Raw genomic sequence first — 22919 nt, 5'->3', positions numbered from 1 at the left:
CACACACAAAAAAAAGATTGGCAACAGTTGTTAGCCCAGGTGCCAATCTTTACAAAAAAAAAAACAAAACAGTATATTTAGGCCTTATGCATATATGTGATTAACTACACAAAAGAAGCAAGGGAAGGAAAAACACAACATCAGAAGACTGGTCGTCTCTTGGGGATGTGGTGGGGTGGGACAGAGAAGGGTCCCACAGGTAGATATAGGTTGTTGTTATGTTCTAGTCCTTGGGTTGGGTGGAGAGTTAAAAATAAGTGAATAAATGAATCAAATTGAAAACTAGACATGCGCACACCAATGATACAAAGTGTATCATGAATCGGAGATTATGAGTACTCTAATTCTGTCACGTGAAATGCATTAAAAATTAAAAAGTAAGTCTTCCTTGGGGCCGGCCCGGTGGTGCAGGGGTTAAGTTCGCACGTTCCGCCTCTCGGTGACCCAGGGTTCGCTGGTTCAGATCCCAGGTGTGGACATGGCACCGCTTGGCAAAAGCCATGCTGTGGTAGGCATCCCACGTATAAAGTGGAGGAAGATGGGCATGGATGTTAGCTCAGGGCCAGTCTTCCTCAGCAAAAGGAGGAGGATTGGCAGTAGTTAGCCCAGGGCTAATCTTCCTCAATAAATAAATAAATAAATAAATAAAGACTCTACAAAAAAGCTTGGGAAAAAAAAAAGTAAGTCTTCCTCTCAGGTCCCTCAGCGGCTTTGTTCCCCTCCCCAAAGGAACTACTGTTACCACTTTCTGTGTCTCCTTCAGGAATAAACCGCCTTTCTCTACCTAGTCTATAAAGTACTGTGTTTTCACTCAACAGCAGTTCACAGACAGCCTGCCACAGCCATAAATATGGATTCCCAATAGTATCTTAATGGCTATAATGATGTAATTTCCCACTGTTTAAATGCCTATAATTTATTAAACTAATTCCCTTTTTTATGGACCTGGGTTTTTTCCAGTGAATATTCTTATAAACAATGTTACGAGGATCTCTAATTGTCTGGCTAGGTCTTCAGGATAAATTTCTCCAAGCAGAGTTACTGGGTCAAAGATGATGTGCATATTTCAGGTTTCTGAGCCATCTTTGGTGCCCACCAGCAGGCAGAGAGGTGACAGTCTGAGAGATCTGGCAGTGGGCCTGGTGCTGCGATGTCTTTTGTTCCGAAAGCTACTCCAGAGGTTATTCATCAGCAAAGCAACGTTACCCGTTCCCAGGACCTCCTTATGGGGCAGCAGGAAATGGGGTGGCTGCTGAGGGCAGAGGAGAACAACAAGTCTTTATTAAAACCCTCTTCACCAAGAACGCTTCATTAGTACGGATCTTGGCCCTGCATTTGGGCAACTCCCTGCAGACTGGCGTGGGACTATGTCTCCTGGGGGAAGACAAGCGGGAGTCCAGGGTGTGCCCGGGCTGCTTGGGCATTGACCCCACCTCTCCACTTCCGTTCACTCAGTTATGCAATTACTGTCGTGCAGCGGGTAAGAGCTGACTCTGGAGCCAGGTGGCCTGGATTAAAACCCTTGTTCCTCCACTTCCTAGCTGTGTGACTTTGGGGAAGTTTAGAGCCTCTCTAGCTTCAGTTTGCCCGCTGTGTGATGGGGCTAACACCACCCACCTCATTGGCTTGTTCTGACCCGTAAATGAATTAGTACACATTAAGTGCTCAAAACACATTTGATGCGCTGAAAGCACTCTACAGTTGTTCACCCGGTACCTGCCCTGGGCTAGCCCCACAGCCCCAGCCCTGAAGGTGTCCTCCTGCTGGTGGGGGAGATGGACAGGTAAGGAGGCATTTATACTTCAGGGTGATGAGCGCATTAATGCAGGTCTAAGGAGACTCTTTTAGAAAGGATGTCAAACCTGGACAGCTTCCTGGAAGAAGTTACATCACAGCAGGAACCAAATCTCTTGTAGGCTAAAGGAGAGGCAAAGCAGCTTTGAGAGATGAGAGACCAGCCATTAACTCCCTTTACTGGAAATGTGAAGATGGGATTCAGAGGTTTTTTTGGTCTCAGATTTCAGTTCAGCAATTTCTCAGCACTTGCCTGGGTCCCAGGAACTGTGCTTGGTGCCAGGGCTGAGAGTGCCAGCTGGAGATCATCAGGCAGAGGCCCTCAGTGAGCTTAAGATCTAACTGGGGAGATAGACACGAAACACCTAAGGGCCAGCCTCTGATGAGATCTACTGGACGAAAGAACAAAACATCAAGGGAGCAGCTAATTCGGACACTCCCAGGATTGTGGAAGGCTTTGCAGAGGAAATGCTTGTAGGACTTTATCAGATCTGGGGAGGGCTGGGGTGAGAAGGAAAGGCAGCCCAGGTAGGGGAAGAGCACAAGCAAAGGTGAGGCAAGAGGAAAGTCTCCATTCCAGGAAGGGTGAACTGTCCAGCATGATTCGTGGGGGCTGTACCTGGGGTGAGGTAATGGGAGGGCAGAAGTTAAGGCTGTAAGACCAACTGAGGCCAGGGTCTGGAGGGTTCACATGACAGGCCACTTGGACTTCATCTAGTAGGTCATGGGAACGGAACAGAAGTGTTTAAGTGGAGAAATGACACATGATGAGATCTGTGTTCTGGAAAGTTCACTCTGGCACAGATGGGGGAGGAGTCCTGGGGCGGCAGCACAGCTCAAAGACCCCTGTAATTGTCCACGGAAGAAATCTGGTGGGCACAGAGAGGACGAGTGGAGCATTTGTAAGCAGCCCTCTGAAACACTTGAAATCAGAACCCTGAAGTATTCCCTGGTGGCCCATGAGCCGAGAGGTCTAATATCCCTGGAAAAATAAACCCGCTCCTGACCCCAGCCAGCAGGAGCAAGAGCAACACGATATACTTGTTGGTTAGGATTAGGGAAACTGCTCCCCTTTACTGAGGGTCAACTGAATTATTACAGGAAATAAGAGAGTGATGTATAAAAGTGAAATGACTTGTTTTTATTGTTTTTTCCTTAATGGAAACAATACATGAGATCAACGTTTAAAGTATTTCTCAAGGATCATAAAGTGTAGTCCACCAAAAACAATCTCGACTTCATTTCCATAGAGACATGGAGAGGGAGGGAAGGTGGGGGGATCTCAGGAGGAGGAGGAGGGAAAATTGGCCAAGGGGGAGTGGCAGGACCAGCGGCAGAGGGAGGAGGAAGGCGGTATGGGAGGGAGGAGGATGCCCCGGGCCTAGAAGTGGACTGAGTAAGACCCTTGGAACTGGGAGGTCTCGAGTTCAAATCTAAGCCAAGTTTCCCCAATTTCCTTACCTGTCAAATGGGGATCATCATGTCCTTGTCACAGGGCACAATGAATATTATTGGCTCTGCATCTGAGAAAGAGTAGACTTCTCTGGTCACCTGATTGGAGTGAGATAAAAGAAAGTGCTCTGCACATCAGCTAGCTTTTATTTATTTATTTTTCCAATTTATTTTTTTAATTTAATTTAATTTAATTTTGTTTTTGAGGAAGATTAGCCCTGAGCTACCATCCTCTGCCAATCCTCCTCTTTTTGCTGAGGAAGATTGGCCCTGAGTGAACATCTGTGCCCATCTTCCTCTACTTTATACGTGGCACGCCTGCCACAGCATGGCTTGACAAGCGGTGCCATGTCTGCGCCTGGAATCCAAACGGGCAAACCCCAAGGCAGCCAAAGTGGAACGTGCGAACTTAACTGTTGCACCACCGGGCTGGCCCCCTACCTGGCTTTTAGAAAGCTCTTAAGACAAAGGGACCATTATTATTATCATTATTATTATCATTATTATTATTGTTATCATCATTATTACTATTACTATTATAGCTTTATTTATTATTATTTCCTTTTGAAGTTCTGATTGGCCACTTGTATTCACAGCTCTTCAGCTGCTCTTATTGAAACCTTTCTAGACTCATTGATTCAAGGAGTCACCCGGGATTGAGGGTGCTGTCTTAGATCTTCAGTCCTGGGGTTGGCTCAGTGGCTTCCTGCTTCCTCTGTCCCCAAGCTTTCTGACTGCTGGGCCTGCCAGGAAGCCTCAGGGATAGCCGGAGTGGTTTGTTCCTCCTGCTCCTTCCCCTCAGCTGCCTGGTGGCTCCTGATCACACAGGCAGCGTCCCTGAAGCTCTCTCCTTCATATCCTGCACTCAGGCCTTGCCCCTCAGCTTTGACTTCTCGTCCAGGGGAACCACCCCAGGGAGGAGAGAAACATGAAATAAAAGATGTGAGTTCCGTTCGTGGTGTGGGACCCACCACTTTTCCTTCACCCTTTCTGTTCCTTCCTCTCCAGCTGGTGGCAACTTCCCTCTCCCATCTCTAGTGGGAAGCATGACGGAGGCTGTGGGAAGCTGGCACTAATGCCCCTCCCTTCCAGGGTCCCGTGGCCTGCGTGCGGTCCAGATCCCTCTCTAGAACCCCACGCCTGTATAACCTCACTGCATCTGAACATCTCCGTTTACACGTCCTGTAGGCACCTCAAAATGTTCAAACCGAAGGCATGCTCAGAACCAAACTCATCATTGCCAACTTGCTCTTCTGTCTTCATTTCAGAAAATGGCACCATTATCAACCCTGTTGCCCAGGCTAGAAACCTGAACATCTTGCCCTTAACTCCTTCCTCTCACTCACTGCCCACATCTGATCAGCCACAGAATCCTCCCAAATATCCCCCAATCCACTCACTTCTGTCCATCACTCACCACCACCTTTATCCCAGCCACCATCACCCCTACTTGGATGACGGCAACGTCTTCCGTGCTGGTTTATTCCCCTTTGCCCACCAGATCCATTCTCTTCCCGTCTCTCTTGAGCTCTGTGTCCTAGGAGGCCGACCTGTATGGACCACACCACCCCCAGCTCCCCTGTATTCTGCTTTTGGCTGGTTAAATTGAGGGGAGGAACCTGAAAGAAAACGGGCTGGGAGGAGAGCGAGTTCAACTTTACCACCTCGTCCCTGCCAGGCTGAGGTCTGGCAGCGGCTGTGTTCTGCAATCTACAGCCACAGCTCCTGTCAGGGGACCCTCTTTCATGGCTCCAGCTCTCACTGGGATCTGAAATGCCATTTCCTCCCCTTGCTCCACGAGGCCTAAGGGTGGAAATGGCTTCCCATGTGCTAGCCCCAGGATGCCTGTCTACTTCACAGTGGCTGGTTATGTAGCCCAGTGATTCTCAACCAGGGATGATCTTACCCCTCTGGGGACATTTGGCAATATCTAGAGAAATTTCTGGTTGTCACAAGTGGGGAGAGGTGCTACTGCCATCTAGTAGGTAGAGGTCAGGGATGCTGTTAAACATCCCACAAGCACAGGACGGCCCCCACAACAATTATCCCTCCCAGATATCAGTAGTGCTTAGATTACGAAACCCTGCGACCACACCCACTGCTGTCAGTAGCACCTCCACTAACTCTCCTCAGTCAGTCTTTCGAGTTTGCCTCTTTCTTGCCAGCAGCCCGGCTGAACACTGGTCTCCCTTTCCAATCCATTCTCCACACTGCAGCCGAGGGCTCCACCACCTTCCCTCTCCTGCTCCCCCCAATCACTCATTCCTTCCATCCTTTCTTTTTTCAAATCTAACTTTTGGGCCAGGTAAAGCATTCACATAGTTCAAAAATAACAAAACACAAAAAAGGTATAAAGTTCAAGTGCCTCCCCTCTTGTCAATCATCCACCTCATTAATTCCCAGCCTTCTCCCTACAGTGAGCTACTGCTACGAGTTTCTTCTGTATTCTTCCAGAACCTTGCTGTCCAAGGTTACTTGCCACATGTGGCTGTTTAGCTTTAAATTTGATAATAAAGTAAATTAAATGAAGTAAAAAAATCAGGGGCCGGCCCCGTGGCTGAGTGGTTAGGTTCGCGCGCTCCGCTTCGGCAGCCCAGGGTTTCGCTGGTTTGGATCCTGGGCGCGGACATGGCACTGCTCATCAAGCCATGCTGAGGCGGCGTCCCACATGCCACAACTAGAAGGACCCACAACTAAAATATACAACTATGTACTGGGGGGCTTTGGGGAGAAAGAATTTAAAAAAAAAATTAAAAACAAAAAGAAATCAGTTCCTCAGTCACGCGAGCCACATTTCAAGTGCCACTTGTGACTAGTGGCCACAGTATCGGTCAGCACAAATATAGAATATTTCCATCACCACTGAAAATTCTACTGGATGGCGCCGTTGTAGAGTTTCTCTCTGCATATTTAAGTAAAAAATTCTTATATTCTCATTTTCCTCCTCTGTTTTTACACAAAAGTTAGCACACTTTACACATTGCCCTCCAGCTTGCTTTTTCCCTTGACAAGATACCTTGGAGAACTTTCCACATCGGTACATAAAGAGCTTCCCCATTCTTTATTCTTGGTTGCAGAATATTCCACGCTGTGAATACGGCAGAGTTTATTTAAGCAGCCCCGCACTGATGGACTAAGGGTTGTTGCCAGTCTTTTGCTGTTACAGACAGTGCAACAATGGTGAATGGCCTTGTCCATCTGCAATTTTGCATGGATGCAAGTGTTTAGGACACACACCAGAGAGATCATTCTAGAGCACCAATTTGGTCATACCCCTCCCCCCGCTGAGCCTACACGGTTCCTCCTAATCTCCTTCCCCAGACCATGGTAAACTCTCTCACAGCCCTCAGGTCTCAGCTTGGGTGTCACCTCTTTGGGGAAACCCTCCCTGACTCCACACCAGGTCAGGGTGGCATCGCCTGCACTGTAATCACCTGGATGCTCCCTGTCTCCTCCCCTAGGCTAGAGCTTCGTGAAGGAGGCGTGGGCAGGGTGCAGGGCTGTCCGGATCTTTGATGTTTCCCAGGGCCTGGCCCAGGGCCTGGCGCTCAGCAGGGGCTCAGCAAACATCTGCTGAGTGCTGAGGCAGCCACCAAGTTCTAGCAGCTGTTCTTTTCAGGGCTCTGTGGGCTTCCGCCCATCATGGAGAGCGAAAGGAGAACCCTTAGAGAGCAGCTGATTCGGATGGGGAAACTGAGGCACAGAGGTGGCAGCCTTTTGATCAGCCTCCTTCACTCCAATCTCCCCTTTTTTCCCAGCCCACCCTGCGGTTAACGAAACAATAAAAAGTATAAGGATTAACATTTACTGAGTACTTGCTGTGTGCTCAGCGTTGCTCTAAGTGTGTTATGTGCACTAACTTCTTTGATTGCTCAGCAACTCCGTGAGGCAGGAACTCTCGTCATCCCCATCTTATGGGTGGAGAAACTCACGCTCCAGAGAGATCGTAATCTGGCACAAATGGCAGAGGACGACGTGAACCCAGGCACTGGGGCTTCAGAGCCCACACTCTCACACTCTGCTGAGCTGTCTGCTGTTCTTGGGGCTTCTCCCATTTTCCAAAGTTCACCGTGGCTCCTTACTTTCTCAAGCCCAAAGCCTCTTCCCTTATCATCCGTCCTCACTCTGCCACCCTGGTCCTTGTCATCTCTGCTCACCCTGCCACCCCGGTCCCACCCCTTCAAGCTTGGCTTGGTTTATTTCCTACTTCATCGGGTTCCTCCTGGAACAAGATCCTAAGACCCGAACCAGACTGGGCTCTCCTACCCTTGCTGCACCCACCCCTGGGCCTCAGTTTTCTCATCTGTACAACAGGTTGACGGCAAGGGAAAGCATGGGACTCTTCAAGTCCCTTCCTTTTTCATTCTAAAATTCTAATAAACTATTCTTTTCCTGCTTCTCTCCTCCTTTCTTACAGCCCCTTATCCAACTCCCAACATCCTTCAAGACCAACTCAAAGGGCTTCCTCCTCCAGGAAGCCTGACTAGCTTCTTCCAGCCCCTAAATTTCCCTCTCACTCTTCCCTGAACTGTAGTTTAATACTCAGATTAGCACTTAATTCTTCTTTTACTTTCTGGATGTAAATTAGCCCTCCACAAAGAAAGTGAATACTCTTTGAAAGAACCTTTCAGATAAAATGCAGAGGATGGATTTAAATTTTCCAGCTTCATTCTTTGAAGTACCACCTTCACCGTTTATGGCATCCCTGAGTTCTACCTTCACTAATCTTTACTTAATATTGTTTCTTTAAATGGACTGTGTAAAACTTAAATTTATTTTAAATGAAAAATATTGACAATATGGTAAATGGAAAGCTAGCATCATTTGCCATACTAGAAAGTAAATATAAAAAGAGTGACAACGGGGGCTGGCCCCATGGCCGAGTGGTTAAGTTCTTGCGCTCCACTGCAGTGGCCCAGTGTTTCGTCGGTTCGAATCCTGGGCGTGGACATGGCACCGCTCATCAAGCCACGCTGAGGCGGTGTCCCACATGCCACAACTAGAAGGACCCACAAGTAAGAATATACAACTATGTACCGGGGGGCTTTGGGGAGAAAAAGGAAAAAATAAAATAAAATCTTAAAAAAATAAAATAAAATGGTGTTTAAAAAAACCCCAAAAACATGACAACAGAACAATGCTGTTAAATTCTAGGCCTTCTCTCCTTGGTTAAGGGAGGAAACTGTGAGTGTTAAAAGTCCTTAAAGACTTGCTAAGCACAAAAACAGGCAAATCTCTCCTTGACACAAGCAGAAGGAGTGAAAGAAAACTGAAAATGGAATAACTTTCTCTCTGGAGATTCAGGGTCATTTCATACCTTAATATCTTGCTCATGTATCACCTAAGATCATCTTGTCACCCAAGGAAGTCACTAAAACATTTTCCACGTCTAATGCTTGTTTTTTTTTTTTTTTTTGAGGAAGATTAGCCCTGAGCTAACATCCGTGCCCATCTTCCTCTACTTTATATGTGGGACCCCTACCACAGCATGGCTTGTTAAGCAGTGCCATGTCTGCACCTGGGATCTGAACTGGTGAACCCCAGGCCACTGCAGCAGAATGTGTGAACTTAACCGTGGTGCCACCAGGCCAGCCCCTCTAATGCTTGTTTTTAAGTTGTACTTGCTTATAGGAAGCAAGACAGAACAATGCCAGGTGGCCAAATGGCAGAACCAGTCCAAACCAGAAAGGTCCAAGATGGCGATGGGGTACCATGTTCAAAAGGAAACGTGTTCAAAAGGAAATGTGTGCAAAAGGTGCTGTGTGCAAGAAAGGAAGCTCTGTACATGTTCCAAATGCCCCGCCCCGAGTGATGACTGAAGACCTTTCCCCTGTCATATCCCATAAGAACCCTGCTCACCTTCCCTTTGGGAGAAGTTGTTTTAGAGCACGAGCCCTGTCTCCTCCATTCATTGATTAATGAACAATGTTTCTGCTTTGCTATGCCCAACCTGGGTCCGTTCTATTGGTGTGAGCGGCTCCAGGCGAAAGGACCCACTTGCAGGGCCCCGGTCCCTTAGGGCTCAGTAACAATCTCACATCCCACCACGGGCACACAGCCCGCATTCTAGGGAACAACGGCTTGTTCAGAACAGGCACAGCCAGCTTCATGGCCCACCTCTGCCCTTCTCCAGCCTCAGTGTGCTCCTCTGTAAAACGAGATGACCACAGCCACTCCTGGGACTGCTGTCAGGACTAGACGCGATGTCCCACATGGTGGCCCTGGGTCCTCTCGGCTCTGCGGCTTAGCACCTGGGCATAACCATGGGTGACTTACCCTGTCTCCCTGGGCCTTAGTTTCCTCATTTCCCAGAAGGAATTGACAAAACCTGCTTTGGAGGGTTCTAAAGCCCTTTTATTCAACAAATATTTCTTGAGTACCTACTACATGCCAGGCAGTATTCTGTAGGTTGGGGATGTGGCAGAGAAGGAGAGACGCAAAAATCCCTTTGGGGGCCGGCCCCGTGGCCGAGTGGTTAAGTTCGTGCTCTGCTTCGGCGTCCCAGGGTTTCGCCGGTTCGAATCCTGGGCGCGGACATGGCACCACTCATCAGGCCATGTTGAGGTGGTGTCCCACATGCCACAACTAGCAGGACCCACAACTAAAATATACAACTATGTACCAGGGGTTTTGGGGAGAAAAAGGAAAAAAAAAATCTTAAAAAAAAAATCCCTGTCCACATGAAGCTTATCCTCAAAGGGGAGGAAGGGGAGGGAGGAGAAAGACGCTAAACAGGACCAATAGATAAAATAGATCCTACCGTCTGGCGAGAAGTAATAGATGCTCTGGAAAAACAGGCACGGTGTGTGGGGGTGGGGTTGCAATTCTAAAGAGGGTAATTCAAGGGTAGAATCTGACAGCTGACATTTGGGTGATGCCTGAGGGAGGTGAGGGAGCCATGAGATATCTGGGGGAACAGCACGCCAGGCAGAGGGCACAGCAAATGCAAAAGCCTGAGGTGGAGCCAGTCTGCACTGTTCCGAGAAGAGCAGGAGGCTGACGTTGCCAGAACAACGGTGTGAGTGAGGAGAGAGCAGGAGGCGAGGGCCCAGAGCAACGGGGTGCGATCACGTAGAGCCTCACAGGACATTTTAAACTTCGGTTGGAATCGGAGTGAAGCTTCAGCCGGCTGCCTGGCACACCGTAAGTGCATAACTCACAGAAGCCCTAATGATGATGATCACTGTAATTACTTCCTCGTCTCCCCAGAAGGCCTCAGTTGTCAGGTTCCAAGGTGACACACAGAGGCCTGCCCTGCCCTCCCAGCCTGCCCTGGCTTACGGGAAGGCAGCGGGGACGGGAGAGATGGAACCCGGCCCGAGCATTCCTGACCCACCCATCCCCTCTCAGATTCCTTCCAGGCCCCCCACAGCCCTGCAGCTTGCTGGGCAGCGGGCACGGCAATGCTGAGGCAGCTGAGGGGACGGGCGGCTCCGGTCCACCCCTAACTTGGAGACGGCCTAATCAGAAGCCGCGAGAACAATAATAGCGGTTACCACTTACTGACCCCTCACAGCACATCAGGCTCCGCTCTGCGTGCTTTGCAAACATCCTCTCACAGCGGCCTCCTCTCAGCCCTTTGAGAGAAGGGCTGTCTTGAGGAAACTGAGGCTGAGAGGTCTGGCTGGTAAGTCACACCCACATCTGCGGCCTGTAGTGGCTGCACTCCTCACCAGGGCTTGGCCCCACCCGATCTGAGGCTCCTTTCTGACAGGCTCCCACTGCGGGGGTGGGGGGTGGGGGTTGGGGGGGGGGGGAACTGGCCTGAGAGAGAAGAATCTTGTAGCTCCTGCCTGCCAGCTCTGCAGCTGCCCGCAGGCCCAGACAGGTCCCGGCTGAGGATGGAGCTGAGGAGGAATCAGGTTTCGCCAGCTCCAGGATGGAGCTGAGCTTGCTGAGTCAGCCCTTTTCCCAGGGCTTGTGGGACCAGGCCCTGCCCTGACCCCAGCCTCCTGCCTGGGTGTGGAGGAGGTGGCCCAGGACTGGGCACCTGGGCCCCACACCTTACCTGTTTGACCTCATCTCCCACTGCAGCCTTGCTTGCTCTTTCTCTCTGCTCCAGCTACACTGGCCTCCCTGCTGAACCCCTCCAAGTACACTCCTGCCTCAGGGCCTTTGCATTTGTTCCTTTTACCTAGGCATACCTGCACACTTGCTCTCCAGTATTCTGCAGTCTTTGCTCAAATGCCACCTTCTCAGCAAGGCCTCCTCTGACTGCTAAAACTGAGCCCCCACCCCGGCCCCTTACTTCCTATGCCGTTTCAGCCTATCCTCCTCTATAGCCTCACCTTTCACTGTACCAGATGTTTGACTGATTTGTCTTGTTTATGGTCTGTCTCTCATTGAATGGCAGCAGGATGGCCCGTAGACCTCGGCCCTGCTCAGGCCCTCCTACCTCTCCCACGGAGCTAAGGAGTCATCACTGCTAGAACCCCTGCCCCACTCCCTGCCCTCTAGACCATTCCCCGCCCAAATGGTCCCAGGCCCTCCCAGGTCTGTCCTGATGGCGGCCAGCATGGCCCAGGTATGTACTTCTAGGCCCCAAGGGTGGTCAACGGAAGGCTGTTTGTGAAGACTGGGGATGGAGCTTGGACTCGCGGGCTGGGGTGTCCACACATAGACACACACCTACACAGGGACCCTCATGGTGTAGGATGGAGCCTGGGTGGGTAGAGTAGTGGACTGACCTCTGTTCCTGGCTGGGGACTAACTCTGTCTGTACAGCCACATTCGGGCCCAGTACTCTAGGTGTCCCAGAATCCAGATTAAAACCTGGCCTTCCTGATCACCGTGAAGACAGGATTGTTCAGGTAGCAAGACAGAGTCTCGTTTATTTAACCGTTTACTTGACTCTTACGGTACTTGGGTCCTAAACGCATTTTTGCCCGGAGCCCTGATACATTAGGGCTGGATTTTTGACCAGTTTTCTGCATCCTTAGCACCTAAAACTGTACCCGGTACAGAACACATGCTCAGCAAATTGTTAAATAAATGAATTAAAAAAACCCTGGGGCGATGCCCCATATGCTCAACGGGCCCCCAGAAGTGGTTGGAAACGTGTGGCTCTCCTGTGTCAGGGCCTCAGAGTCTCAGCGTTGGGTGGGGCCCAACTCTGCCGTGGGAGGGGTGGGGGGACTGAAGACCCTCTTCCACCACCTGCCTGCCTGCCCCTCCTCCCCCTTCATAAGTGGAGTTTTTCATTCTTGACAGCAGAAAGAGCCCATATTTGGGAATCAAGGAGACCGGGACCCCAAAACTGTCAATTCCTGGCTATGTGTGGTCATTAATCTCTCTGACCCTCAATTTCCTTTAAAAAAGAGAACCATAAAACCTCCCTCCCCATGGTTGTAGGTGGGAGAATTCGTGTAACTGACTCCATGCATGTGAAGCGCATGGCCAGTCATTGCCCAGTAAGTATTGACCACTGCTGCCACCACTGCCACTCTCACCATCACTGTCATCGCCAAAGTGCCTGAGGCAGTTCCTGGCCCACAGCAGACTCCCAGACAAGGTACAAGGTATGTGGCAGCCAGTGTGACTGTTCTGCCCTCGGGTTCCCTCCCTTCCTGCAGACTTCGTGGGGCGGGCCATGCCGTGGTTCAGGTGAATGGTGCCCTCTGCCGGGTGCGAGGGGAAGGGCCATCAGGGAAACCACAGCCGCTCGGGCCACCGCAGTGGCTTTCTGCAGCCTAGGAATGTCTGGCTTAGGTGGGAAGGGCAGTTTCCACCCATGTTGTGAGTGTGGAGATAAAGGGGCAGTAACTGGCCCTGTCAGTCCCTCAACAACCACAGGAGTAGTGACAACAACACTTACGCAGCACTCGTATGCCAGGAAGCCTTCTAAGCACTTGACAGATACTAACTCATTTACTCCTCCATTTTCCAGATGAGAAAGTTGAGGCACAGAAAGGTCAAGTGATTTGTCTAAGGCGTCACGCCTGGAAGTGCTGGGATTTGAACCTGTGCCCTGGAACCATGCCTCCTCGGTGGATTTTAGTGGGAGGCAGGCTCTGCCTTTAGTCAAAAGGCAGCTGGCCCCATGGAGTTCCCCAGTGAGTCTGGAACTGGACATCTGGGGTGTGGGCTGCTGAAGGGGCTTCCCAGGGTGACCACCCCCACCTTTTCAATGGCAGGCCTATCGCATGGTTGACCTCAGGGCTCCCTGCCTGACTGGCCATCCCTCAGTGTTTCCCTGCCTGGGTCTTCTTGCTGTGTCCCCGTGTGACCCGTGGTTAAGGAAGGTCCAGCCTAACACAGGGAGCCAGGAATTTGAGGCCTCAGCTCCTTGCCCACCTTGCGGGGATGAGAGCCATCTCCCTCAGGCCCCTCGAGGGCCTGGGCAAAGCCCACCTGAAGAGACAGGTTCTATTTGCAGCCTCTTTAGGAGGGAAAAAAGATTGTCAGACCAGCCACAAGGGAAAAGGCCTGGTGTGAAGCGAGGCCTGGGCTCTGCCCGTCTCTGCCCCGCTGCAGAGATCTCGGCCGGTGCCTGCTTCCAGAATCTCCTTCCACCTGAAAAATGACAGAGGTGGACAGGGGGCAACTTTCAAAATGCTCTGCATTTAGGGGTTCTTAAGGAGAAACATTGGGAAGGGGAGGCCAAGAGGGGTCTCTGAGCACCCCAACCCCTCCTTCCAACAAAGTCTCACTTTTTATTTATTTATTTTTTGGAAGATTAGCACTGAGCTAACATCTGCCGCCAATCCCCCTCTTTTTGCTGAGGAAGACTGACCCTGAGCTAACATCCGTGCCCATCTTCCTCTATTTTATATGTGTGACACCTGCCACAGCATGGCTTGCCAAGCAGTGCCATGTCCCCGCCCGGGATCTGAACCAGCGAATCCCAGGCCGTCAAAGCAGAACGTGCGCCCTTAACCGATGTGCCACCGGGCCAGCCCCCAAAGTCTCACTTTGATTACCTTTTTTGTTGGATTTGGGTTCTGGGGCTTCAGCTTTTAAAAGTCTGGGGAAAAAAAATCATTTAATAGAATAAGCCCAAGGTCCTTTCAGCACCAACCTGTCATCCGAGACAGAACCTTCCACTCAGACTCAGGCAGCCTTGATCCCAACCAGGACCACAGGCCCCGCGCCCTCCCCAGTTGTTGGAGGACCGGCTTTCAAGCACCTGCAGAGATGGATGCTCCAGGGAGTTTAACGTTGTTGAGGGCAAAAAACTACAATCACTAATGTCCACGGATGGCGGTAAGATTAAATAAATGCTAACATCAAAACTGGATGTGTTGGAGACAATAAGGCAACCTCCTTGTATGTCCTGTTATGAAAAGATATAATGCAACATGTGTATGTACTGCATGGGGGAAAACAAAGATCAGAAGGAAATAATCCAACCCCTGAATCACAAAATGTGAAGGATTAACATTCAGGGTACGCGAAGTCAAACATTCAGGTGGTCCCTGTTGGTATGACTAGACGAACTGGTTATTTACAGTTAGCACCCACTCTGAGTGGTTAGCACTGGTGACTATTTACCAGCTGCAAATATTGTGACTTCGTGTTATAGGCCCTAAAGACCAGATCCTGGGGCCGGCCCGTTGGTGCAGTGGTTAAGTTTGCATGTTCCGCTTCAGCGGCCCGGGGTGTGCCAGTTCGGATCCCAGGTGCAGACATGGCACTGCTTGGCACACCATGCTGTGGTAGGCATCCCACATGTAAAGTAGAGGAGAATGGGCACGGATGTTAGCTCAGGGCCAGTCTTCCTCAGCAAAAAAGAGGAGGATTGGTGGCAGATGTTAGTTCAGGGCTAATCTTCCTCAAAAATAAGTAAATAAGAAGTTGAAAAAAAAAACAAAAGACCACATCCTAAGATTTATAGTTCAGGTGAGAAGCAGGCCCTGAGTGAGAGACGTGATATCCTTCCGCCTCACAGAGCCCAGGCTCCTTCTTCCAAATCACTCAGAGGCCGGTGACTGGTGCCATTGCCAAGGGAATCTAGATCCATCCAGAGACCAGGCTTGGCTAGGAAAGGCTCCTTTTCCTCCTCAACTCCCTCGAAAAATCTCAGGGGAGGAAGGCCAGCCTGCACAGTAGCTGTTTGGTTTTATTATTAGCCTCGGCCGAAGATAGGGTTGCAGGCTCCTCAGAGAGGAGTTTAAGATAAGGGGCAGCAGGTGTTGGCTGGTTGAGACACCTAATCCTCCCGCACAACCTTATCAGCAAGAGCAGCAGGGCCCTGGTAGCGGGAGACATGAGGCCGCAGGAGCCGGGGGAGCAGCTCTAGGAAGAGGCGGGAGGCGGCTTTGACTGTGGGCTAAGAGGCTGCGGACCAAGGACAGGTGAGGAGATTTCTTACCCGACTTAGTTACCGTCTGACTTCCCCATCCAGGGTCTGAGGCTTCCAGACGCCCTCCGCTTCATCCTTCAGAGCCTCAAACCTGCATGTGCATCAGCATCACCTGGAAGCTCGTTAAAACAGACTGCAGGGCCCTGCCTGCAGGGTCTGATCCGGCAGGTGATGCTGATGCTGATGCTGCCGGTCCAGGGACTGGACTCTGAGTACCAGCTGTAAAGGATGACTCACTCTCGCAGGATGGAAACACTGAGTTCAACGTCAGCAATCCTTTCAGCTTCGAGTTAGATTCTTCACGTCTATTGCGAAGAAAAATTTTAAACTTCGCTTTAACAAAGGCACACATGGAATTGCCCTATGCTTGCTGCCTCTTCATCCTTCTTCCTGCATCTGTGCCCTGGTATTGTGAGGAATGTTCCAATTTCAGTGACATCCCGGGTGAGTTCTCTAATTTTCTGTCTGGCTTGATTTTGATGATGATCAGGTGTCATTTAAAAAAAAATACACTGAGGCCATTCTTTAAAGGAGGAAAAGCCCCTCAGAGGGTGATCGTGAGGATTTGTTTAAAGGAAATCATTGAAGTTAAGAGCTGTCCGGGCCTAGAAAGTACTGCATAAATGGTAGCTGTCACCAATGAACACAAATAACACCTACTGTGTGCCGGATATTAATTCACTTTATCTCCATAAAAACTCCCCATGTTACACATGAAAAATCCGAGGCAGGTAGAGGGTAAGAGACTTGCTAGGAAGTAGATGAGTCGGATCCTCCCCAAGCATCGAGCCCACAGCACAGAAGAGAAATCTTCACGTTCTGCCCCACGTGAGAGCACAGAAAAGACGTCGCCGCAGCTCTGGTGGGGCTCAGCCCGGCGGTGGGGAGGTGAATGGTTCCCTCACACAGACCAGCAACTCTGAATACGGCGGGAGGAGGGCAGGTGTGCCCCACTTGCGCACGTCAACCATCCCATCAGGAGGAAGCTGGGGGGAAGCCGGCAGGGTTAAAAGCACGCGCTCACTCACTCCCCTAGAACAGCACTGAAAATTCTAAAAACTACTGAATTGTACACTTGAAATGGGTGAATGGTATGGTGTGTGAATTACATGTCGATAAAGATGCTATAAAAAAAAAAGAGTTCACTCCCCTGGCACCTCTGGGAAAAGTTCCTTTAATAAAAAAGTTCTAGTACATTTACACGATTGTCATCACCCTTCATCTACAGCACTCGATAGGGAAAATAAAAAATAAAGGACAACCTAGACGCGCTCAGTATAAAAACGCAGTGATCCACTCAAACAGGAGGCCTCGGGGCCCGGAGATCAGAGAGAAATGCAGCGAGCCAAGCAGCTCTGTCCTGGGCTTCTGGAGGACTCCAGGGGATGGCTGAGGACCCGCCTCTAACTTTTTGAAAATAGCATTAAAAAAAAAAAATCCAGGTTGCAATGAGAGGCCTCTTTCTAAGGAGAAGGGTCCATTCCAGAAAGAAGGTCATCACGGGGGCATCAGAGGCAGTCCAGGCCCAGGACACAGGGCTGAGCATTTTACGGCAGGGGAGAGGCTCCCGGAAATTCGCCTCCGAGGCCACCCCGGCCTAGGCCGAGAGGTGGTCAGTGCTGAGGGCAAACTGCCCGTGTGCCTCCATTCTCAAAGGCTTAGAAACCAACCCCCATACTAATGTCAGCCTCGAGGCCTCTTCCCTCCAAGTCGCTAAGGCCACTTCTCAACACGTTCCAGAGTCCTTGGCCGCGGTGGGGACTGAGACCCCTGGAGATGCAGCTGCGGCCTGACGTTTAGTCCCTGGCCTGCTGGCAGGGAGGCCTAGTCGTCCTGGCCACCACCGTACATGTCCGCCAGCTTCTTGAAGCGGCTGCCCCACTCGTTCAGATAGTCATAGTCTTGGTCCTGGTCCGAGGCCGAGGAGGTGAGGGAGCTCAGGGAGGCGGCGTCAGAGCCACTGCCCTCGTAGTCGAACACCAACAGAGAGTCGTAGGGCGGGGCCGTGGGGTCCGTGTTAGCCGCCTTCAGGTTCTGTGGCGACAGAGAGCAGGGGGTGAGGAGCAGCGGGATCAGACCCCTGGCAGCTGCGAGAGCTCAGCCAACCGACTTAGTTCACCTTGCTGAGCCTGCATCTCCTCCTCAAAGCTTTGACGGTTGAGATGAAATCATGCCTATAAATACTCAGGGCCCAGCATACAGCAAGTGCTCAGGGCAGAAGACCTGCGGTTAAGGGCAGGGACTCTGAAATCAGATGACTTGAGTCAGAGCTCAGACTTCACACACTAGTACGTGACCTCGGGCAAGTCCCTTAACCTCTCTGTGCTGTTTTTGCCTTGTCTCTAAAATGGAGAACAAGGGGTCGGCCAATTCTGATCCTGGGCATGGACCCACACACTGCTCATCAAGCCATGCTGTGGCAGCGTCCCACATAGCAGAGCTAGAATGACCTACAACTAGGATATACAACTATGTACTGGGGCTTTGGGGAGAAAAAACAAAAACCCTTAAAAATAGGGGGCCTTTATATAGTTTTAGCAGAATAAAGGAATATATGCAAAGCACTTATCAGAGTAGTACCTGGCATAGAGTGAAATACTATTTCCTCATTTGTAAAATAAGGATAACAATAGGATTCCCACCCTGCAGAGCTGACGTGGGATTAAATGCGACAGTATTTGCAAACTATCTGACACACGTTCTGGAAACTGCCTTCATTTAACGGGAGGGAAAAGCTCCAGGTATTTGGCTGCAATCCCGGCTTCTCAAACCAGCTACCCTGAGCAACGTTCCCCAGGTGCTTTTGATTTTCCACAGCACTCTCAAACACGCTCAGGCTAGAAAAGAGTCTCACCATCAGGCCATTTCTAGAAGGCAAGAAGGGTAAACTATTTAGTTTCCCTTTTTGCAAAAGAGAAGACTGAGGCAGAAGGGTTCGAGCCAAGGTGAGGTTGCCTGGCTGCCCATTGAGCCCTCTGCCCACTGCTGCTTCCTTGCACTCCCCCATCCCCCATCCCCCATCTATCCATCCTTCCTTCCTCCCTTCTTACTAAAAGGCTCATTTACTGATTGCTAACAAGGTTTCAGCTGTGCTAGGCTCATATCCTGTATCTCCTACGCACCCAGTCCAGGGGTTCTCACAACCCTGGCTGTATATCTGATTTCCACACAGAGCTAAAAAAAAGATTAGAGCCTAAAAAAACAGATGCCTGGATTCCAGGCACTGATATTTTTCAGAATTCCTCAGATAAATCAAATGTGTGACCAGAGTTAAGAACACTGGAGAGGAGGCCGGCCCTGTGGCTAGGTTCATGCACTCTGCTTCGGCAGCCCAGGGTTTCACCGATTTGGATCCTGGGTGTGGACATGGCACTGCTTGTCAAGCCATGCTGAGGAGGCATCCCACATGCCACAACTAAAAATACACAACTATGTATGGGGGGGCTTTGGGAGAAAAAGGAAAAATAAAATCTTTAAAAAATAAAAAAGAACACTGGAGACACTCAGCTATTAGCAACAATAGCTGTCATTACCTAATAAATGCTGGGTGCCAGGCAAATGGTTCCCAAACTTAAATTACCTGGAAATCTTTAAAGAAATTCCAAAGCCCAGGCCACATCCAGATTAATTACATCATAATCTTAGGGGGTGACTCAGAGGCACCAGCAGTTTTTGAAGTTCTCCAGGAGACTCCAATGTGCAGGCACGTTGGGAACCACTGTGCTAGTGCTGTTGCTGGTGCTTATTCATCCAGCCCTTAAAGCAGCCTGCAACAGAGGGGCCCAAACTTGGCTCCACTGGAATCACCTTGGATCTTTAAAAATTCAAACCCAGGGGCTGGCCCGGTGGCACAGTGGTTAAGTGTGCATGTTCCGCTTCTCGGCGGCCCAGGGTTCATCGGTTTGGATCCCAGGTGCAGACATGGCACCACTTGGCAAGCCATGCTGTGGTGGGCGTCTCACATATAAAGCAGAGGAAGATGGGCATGGATGTTAGCTCAGGGCCAGTATTCCTTGGCAAAAAGAAGAGGATTGGCAGTAGTTAGCTCAGGGCTAATCTTCCTCAAAAAAAAAAAAAAAAAAAAAAAAATCAAACCCAGGTTGTCTAGCTCTGGCTCTAGAGTTTTTTCCTAATAACCCCTATATTTGTTGAATAAATAAATTATTCCTAATCTATTCTTTACCCTCTGCAAGTTAGGGTTTTATGGAAGAGGAAACAGAAGCCCAGAAGTTACTCAAATGTGCCAGAGGTCACACAGCTGATTGGCGGTGGAGTCAGGATTTGAACACAGAGCCAAGACTCCAAGCCCACGCTCTTTCTCCTGTGCTGCTGGTGCTTGGACAAAGGGCTGCCCTAGGCTGGCCCCTCATGCCTCACCTCGATGATGAAGTTGCCGATTTCATCAGGGTTGGCTGGACGTGGACGGTACATGGGTGTGGGGATGAAGGTAGGTGCCACATCGTTGCGGAGAATCACCTCAGGCCGGGCCTCCAGACCCCGGTGGAGTTGGGTGATGTCGTAGTCCTTCATGAGAGTGAAGGAGAACATGGGTTTCAGAGGACCTCCCACTCCCCTACATTTACATTCTCACCCCCCTAGCCTACCATTTGGATGTTCTGGTTCGTGGGTAATGTCAGAGATGTCTGAAAGCCCTAGTTTCCACATCCCCTCCTCCCAATAAGGCACAGGCTCAAGGTCACCTTGGCTGCGGCCAAAGAGCCTACGGTAACGGACCAGACAGCCTCTCAGAAGAGGAGAGCTGGTGGTCGCTTCTATATGAAGAATGATGCTTCAGGCCAGGGTCTGGTCAATGGAGCTAACACGGTTAGTTGGTTGACCCAACCACCCCTGCCAGTGGCCCTGGGGGCACCCATCTCCCATCCCCCAGACCTCCCAAAGCCACACCTGGTCCTCCTCGCCACCTCCCTCTTCACCATAGTAGAAGACGTTGTCACGGGTGTCATCTTCTGGAAGCAGAAGGGGCTCCTTGATCTTCCGCTTTTTTCTCACCAACAAGAGGAGCACCAGCAGGAGGACTGGAAGAGTTGGGGAGTGTGAATACTCACCCCACAACCACATGGCTGGCCAGGACCCTCAAACCCACAGAGCCCCATCTAATTCTAGACCCCACCACTCAGTAGCCAGAGCTTACCACACTTCCGTGGCTCCCTTGCATCTAGGAAAACCCCCAACTCCTTCTCGAGGCACACGGGATGTGGCTCTGCCAGGCGCCATGCCCAGGTCTAGTCACACTGGCCTCCTCGGAGTTCCTCAAATATACCTAGCAGTTTCCCACTTCAGAACCTTCATCTGGATTCTTTCCTCACCTGAAATGCTCTCCATGTACACGCATGGCTCTCACCCTTCAGGTTAGCATCACCACCTCCTACCAGCGTTCTGATTTCATTCCCCGACCCATAATTCTCTATCACTTATCATCTGTCTTCCCATATTGGTGGTACTAGTCCTTAAAGAAATCTTCCTTTGTGGGCATGGGAATCTCCCAGCAGATGTTACTTTTCAACAAGACTCTTTTCCAGTCCCCAGGGGTCCCCTAAATGAGCCACAGACTTTTAAGTTAAAAGCGAGACAGTGCAACTTTGCTACGGTGCAGTGATTTGAACTTAGGTCCAAATGCTGTTTGGGAATTTTAACAGAAGTACTGGCTTTTAGTGATATGGTCTGAAAGCTGGCAGCCTATTTGGACATGGGGGGACTGGCCAACTAATGCCTGGCTGCTCTCCTTACCTGCCATGACTACCCCCACTTAATCCCATAGGAAGAGGGTACCCCTGGCCGTCTCTGTGGCTGTCTAGTCTAAGAGGATACAGCCAACTATTGAGCTTATCACGTTTTTGGCCTGCTGATGGAGGCACTGTCTCTCTCTAGCCTTCTTTGGGAATCCATGGGTTCTTAGGATGCACACACTATGTGGGCTAGATGTGATCTCTCCCTCCCCTTCCCCTCACCCCACACTGGGTCTGGGGAAAGATAAGAGGTGAACTGGACTTCTCACCTGTATCCAAAGCTTAAATGCCTAACCGCCTACTGATATCTCCATTTGGACTGCCAGGCCAATCTCTTCCCATGGTCTTTCCCAAACTGGTTAACGGAAATGCTATATTTCTAGTTGTTCACGCCTTAGAATCATCAATGGCTTTTTTCCTCATACCACATATGAATCTGAATTGATTCTATCTTGAAATATGACCACCTTAGCACCTCAGCTATCCTGGTCTGAGCCACCAACCACCTCACCCCTAGATTATGGCAATCGCTCCTAATGGTCTTCCTGTCTCCACCCTTGTCCCTCGACAGTCTGGTCAGTAGCAATCTTTTAAAATTCAAGTCAAATCACATCACTCCTCTGCTCCAAACCTTCTGATGACTTCTCTTTTCACCCAGAGTCCTTACAATAGCCTACAAGGCCCAACATGATGCTATGCCACACCATCCTCTCTCTGACCTCATCTCCTACTCTTTTCCCACTCCAGCCATTGCTGTTTCCACACACCAAGCACAGTGCTGCCTCAGGGCCTTTGCACTTGCTGTCCTCAAGACAACTATATGACTTGCCTGCTCTCCTCTTTCAGGTCTTTACTGCAATATCCCCTTCTTGGCAAGACCTTTGTTGCCCATCCTACTTGAAATAGCAGACCTCCTCCTTTTTCTCCATAGCAACACCTATTTCTGTGCCAGATTATTTGTTGTCTGCTCTCTGCACTGGAAAGTAAGCACCATGAGGGCAGGGATTGGTCTGTTAAGTGCTGTACCCCCACTGCCTAAAACAGTGCTCAGTGCACAGTACATTGCTCTTGTATTCATATCTGATTGAATGAGTGTTTTGTGTGTAAGGACCAATTCAGAGAGTGGAAAAGGCAAATGTGATAGCTTCTACCATTAGAGCTTTTAAGAAATTAGCTTTTAAGAAATTAGCTTTTAACTAAACACTTCTGCCCACTAGACCAGTGGCTCTCAAACTCTAGCTTGTATCAGAACCTCCTGGAGGGCTCGTTAAAAACACAGATTACTGAGTCTTACCCCTAAGTTTCTGAATCAGCTCAGGAGTGGGCCTGAGAATTGGCCTTTCTAACAAATTCCTGGTAATGCTAATGGTGTCGGTTTGGAGACCACAGTTCTGACCCACTGTTCTAGCCTCTAGATGGCATGGTGGCAGGCCCAAGTCTGTCTGCTCACCACTCATCCCCCAAGCCTGGCACATTCCAGAAGCTCCAAAAACATCTATTGATTGAATGACACTCCCAGAATTGAGAGTATAAGGAACAGATGGACAATATTGGTGGCCCCTTAGTCCCAGAAGTTCATGGTAGATTCAGATCTTCTGACCACCCTAAGCAGAGGGGAAGGGTGC

At 50.1% G+C, this 22919-nt stretch overlaps 1 protein-coding gene and 2 long non-coding RNA genes across 5 annotated transcripts in view; 1 reads left to right on the top strand and 2 right to left on the bottom strand.

Annotated features, from left to right (window-relative positions):
- Window positions 1-900: 900 nt before the first annotated feature.
- Window positions 901-11089, bottom strand: LOC139082462 (uncharacterized). Its single transcript, XR_011538490.1, has 3 exons — window positions 10754-11089; window positions 3256-3345; window positions 901-1252 (listed from the first exon to the last, which is right to left on the bottom strand). It is a non-coding gene; the product is annotated as an uncharacterized lncRNA (long non-coding RNA).
- LOC139082461 (uncharacterized) lies at window positions 10511-19994 on the top strand. Its single transcript, XR_011538489.1, has 5 exons — window positions 10511-10873; window positions 12598-12764; window positions 13133-13298; window positions 15590-15991; window positions 19745-19994. It is a non-coding gene; the product is annotated as an uncharacterized lncRNA (long non-coding RNA).
- Window positions 16706-22919, bottom strand: part of CDH3 (cadherin 3) — a 44093-nt gene continuing 37879 nt past the window's right edge. For all 3 annotated transcript variants that reach the window (XM_070613758.1, XM_070613757.1, XM_070613759.1), the window contains 3 exons: window positions 20453-20583; window positions 19925-20071; window positions 16706-17581 (listed from right to left, as the gene is read on the bottom strand). In XM_070613758.1, coding sequence (XP_070469859.1) covers window positions 17372-17581; window positions 19925-20071; window positions 20453-20583 — 488 coding nt within the window. In that variant the 3' untranslated portion in view covers window positions 16706-17371. The remainder of the gene's footprint in view (window positions 17582-19924; window positions 20072-20452; window positions 20584-22919) is intronic.

The sequence above is a fragment of the Equus przewalskii genome, chromosome 3 (assembly GCF_037783145.1).
Source record: "Equus przewalskii isolate Varuska chromosome 3, EquPr2, whole genome shotgun sequence".
In the NCBI taxonomy this organism is placed as follows: domain Eukaryota; kingdom Metazoa; phylum Chordata; class Mammalia; order Perissodactyla; family Equidae; genus Equus; species Equus przewalskii.
This window is presented reverse-complemented; position numbering and strand designations above follow the sequence as displayed.